Raw genomic sequence first — 3,675 nt, 5'->3', positions numbered from 1 at the left:
ATTTGGTTTCTTATTTTCATTTGATGCATTTCACATCATAATCCATTATATTGCACCTAATACAACCCATCAACATCCCATCGGTTTTTACATACACTACTAAACGCACATCAAACTACAGTCTACACGCACATCAAGACCCAACAAATAGTCAACTAGTAGGATGACTATTACTGAAACAATACCATTTAATTCAATGACATACAAGAGCGGTTACAATTACACTTAACTGTAGACTATCTACACATATCAATTACGACAATCTACTGGATCATCACACTTGTCTTTACACCTCAGGATTTGACATTATTCACAAAGATATTAATGGGACCACACAATTCATTCAATAAAGGATCGTCTTAATTTTGCACAGAATGATAAACTGATAATTTACTGATACATTCATTTGTATGACTTTAGTTATCTAGCACCTTGTTGAATATATCAGCTTGTAGCTCATAAAATTTATATTTTTCAGCAAATTTATAAAGAAAACGTACATCTGGTACTTGAAACCCTTACATTATGATGGATCTAATGTAGAGCTATTGAATGGTCTTTGTTTTGTGCGAATCCGGTTAGTATTTGTCGAGGTATGTTCAAAAAATGGTAGCATGCAAAATCATTGATTTTGCTTCAAAATCTGCCTGTGATAGCAAGCAAAAAATCTGGTGACCTTTTTTTGGTCAGGACAATATTGTCAATATTTCATGATAGAGTTATGCCAGAGCTTCAAGCAATAGCTCATTCGGTAGGATATGTTCTGGTCTACAATGATTAGTAATGCTTAACAATATGTTTTGATGACAGATTGTAGTTAATCTTTAGAAAGCAGTCAAAAAATCGCAAAAACAATTGTACCAAATATTTGGTGAACAATGTACACCAGAGACTTGATATAAATACCATTGTATTCTGCTTTGAATTCTCTACAAGTTTCATATAAGTTTGAAAGGGTGTTTACTATCAAGAATCAAACAGTTTTAGGTCGATAATAGATTTAGAAAACTCATGGACCATCATCCAGAACAATAAAGATTCAATCTCCGTTTGGCCTTCGCATGTGTACTGATGTATCATTTTCTAAACCGGATCTCCAAATGCGTAGAAACAAGCAGTTCAAGCACCGGTCACATCAGATCATAAACTTTGACATGAAACAGGATTCAGTTACGATCCATATCATGGCATGTTCAGGATAATGGATTGGATCTGTTATCCTATCACCCAAATCAACCCATCTAATACCTTATCCTCACATCAAATCCCTCAATTCGAATAGTATATAAACCCTCTTATTTTCAATGTAATAAACAATATTCTTTACCTGATTAATTTCATACTCTTTTTTTTTATAAATAATTTATTTCTGATGAATCACTTTTTAATCTGTATTCAACAAATCTCGTTTATTACAAATCTATCTACTCTGGATCTCTTACTGCTATCAAGTCTTACTTACTATGTCACCAAAGAAATTCAATCACAAGGCCGTCAATCAAAAAGCTCCTGATGAAACTAATACTGGTTAGGTTACTGTTGCTGCTGTTGGTTTTATTACCTCTACCGATCAAACTCTCACTGCTGCCAATCAGGTAGTTTCTGCTGCTCCTGTCGGTACTGATGCTCAAGGCTCAATTGCTGCCACTCTAATGGAGATTGGTTATCCTATCATCACTGCTAGTCAAGATGTAATCAATGGTGGTTCATCTGCTAGTTCTTCCAGCGTTGGTATTATCCATAGGGATTTACCTAGAACGTCTGTTTCAACCGATGGTATCAATGGTGATGCATCTGGTAATTTTTCTGTGCCTGCTGAGATTCATGGGAGTCAAACAGGCAGTGTCAGTGCTAGTAGTAATATTTACGGGAATACTGCTGCTTCTGTAGGTGATGCGAACGTTGACAATGCATCTACCACCTTTTATCATATTCCAGTACCTCAAGGTAACTACAATACTGAAAATGTTAGTAGAGGGAATAATGATGTACTTACAAACCATGTGGATATAGAATTTGCCACCCCAATCTCAAGTGATGAAAGATTGACCTTGATGAACGAAATTGAACGGCTGAGGCTAATGGTTTTCAAAACTATTATTCAAAGCATTGGATGTCCACAAGGATCAATCATACCTTCAAATCTTGGTGTCTTGCGTAATCAACTTGAGATGGCTGAACGCACCTATGAATTGGTATTTGGAAAGACAGGGAGTACCTTGGTACCAAATGAAACACCCTATTTTCAATGGCGTGGACACTTCTTCAAGAAGCGTAGAGCTGTATTCGCAACACCAAACGATTGTCTCGATCATTTTGAACTGGTTTTGCAAGCTCATCGTCTATCAATCCATGACAACTGGGAAAGAATTGTACCTGTGGAATACATCCACTATGATCTGCATTCCGACAGTTCGTCCAGTTACCAGATTTAGATATAAACTATATGTACACTGGATTAGATGTACGATATCGATTTATACTGTAAGAAGATATGGACTGCAGATACGCTACTAGTACTATAAGATTTATACTATATAAGATATAGGCTATAGATGGCACCACGGACATGAATGGCGCTATAGACTTATACTTGTATTCCGACATTGACTACGGATGTTTACCATAACTGGATAAGCACCAAGATTAATTCAATATGAGCTTGTTGCTTCAGATGTGCACTTCATGATCCACGGTATAAGACACATGCTTATACCCGTGATACTAGCTACAGATATTTATGTACTACAGACTTGTACTATATATGAGACATGCTATAGACATGCATACGATATGCTATAGACATGCCATATATCCAAATACATGCTAAAGATGTATGCTCAGCGATAATATACACTCAGATATATACTACTGATATAGACTACGTAGACTGTACCTATCGGATAATACATGATACTAGATCGATATTAATTATCCTTATAGAAACGATAGATCAGGGTACTTCGGATGAGAGTCTAATTATTCATCTAGACAGAGCTAAATTATGATTAGCTTGCTGGAGTTGTCTTTTAGCATGATTAGACATTAGTTGATCTGAGTTGACTTATTTGTCAATCTAATTAATAGAACTTTTATCCATGGTTATAGCATATAAGAAGGATCATCTACCTAGCCAGTAGAGATACTTCATGCAGTGAAATCCGGTTTGAATAGATTTCACAAAAAAAATAAAGCAATAGTAAAATACAATAGAAATCAACAGTATTTTATTTGTGTATAAAATGAACTGAAGATCCTGGAATTGAGTAAAAAAAGAAGAGTATTTGTACATTTGCAACTAGCTTGTAAGATTAGTGATGATAGAGAGCAATAGGTTCTGCTATTGCGATATCTGGCAAATGTTGTTGATGTTTGATTTAAAGTGGTAATCAATGCAAGAGCACTGGCCATAAGGGTCGATTTGAGTAACCTTGATGGGCTTGGGTGAGCTATCGTCATAGCATGATTTAATGTAACCTTGATGGTTTAAAGTGTGATGTTTGTTATTGAAGTATGGAATCCTTTATTTGGGATATTGTGCAACTATGACAGCAGGGCATAGTTGTCACATTTGAATATGCTTGTTATTGATTTGATTCTATTTGGATAAAGATATCATCACTTATTACGACCATCATGGGTGTGATTGAATACGCTGTGATCAGGAGTGATGAT

At 35.5% G+C, this 3,675-nt stretch overlaps 1 protein-coding gene across 1 annotated transcript; it reads left to right on the top strand.

Moving 5' to 3' along the window:
- Positions 1–1,463: 1,463 nt before the first annotated feature.
- Positions 1,464–2,435, top strand: ATC70_005834 (uncharacterized protein; the record flags this gene model as incomplete). Its single annotated transcript, XM_064825117.1, has 3 exons — positions 1,464–1,527; positions 1,600–1,947; positions 2,014–2,435. The coding sequence occupies 3 exons, from the start codon at positions 1,464–1,466 to the stop codon at positions 2,433–2,435; spliced, it is 834 nt and encodes a 277-aa protein (XP_064680494.1).
- Positions 2,436–3,675: the final 1,240 nt, after the last annotated feature.

This window comes from Mucor velutinosus, assembly GCF_035048745.1.
Source record: "Mucor velutinosus strain NIH1002 chromosome Unknown tig00001544, whole genome shotgun sequence".
Taxonomy (NCBI): Eukaryota; Fungi; Mucoromycota; class Mucoromycetes; order Mucorales; family Mucoraceae; genus Mucor; species Mucor velutinosus.
The sequence above is the reverse complement of the archived record's forward strand: the minus strand, read 5'-3'. Positions and strand labels throughout refer to the sequence as shown.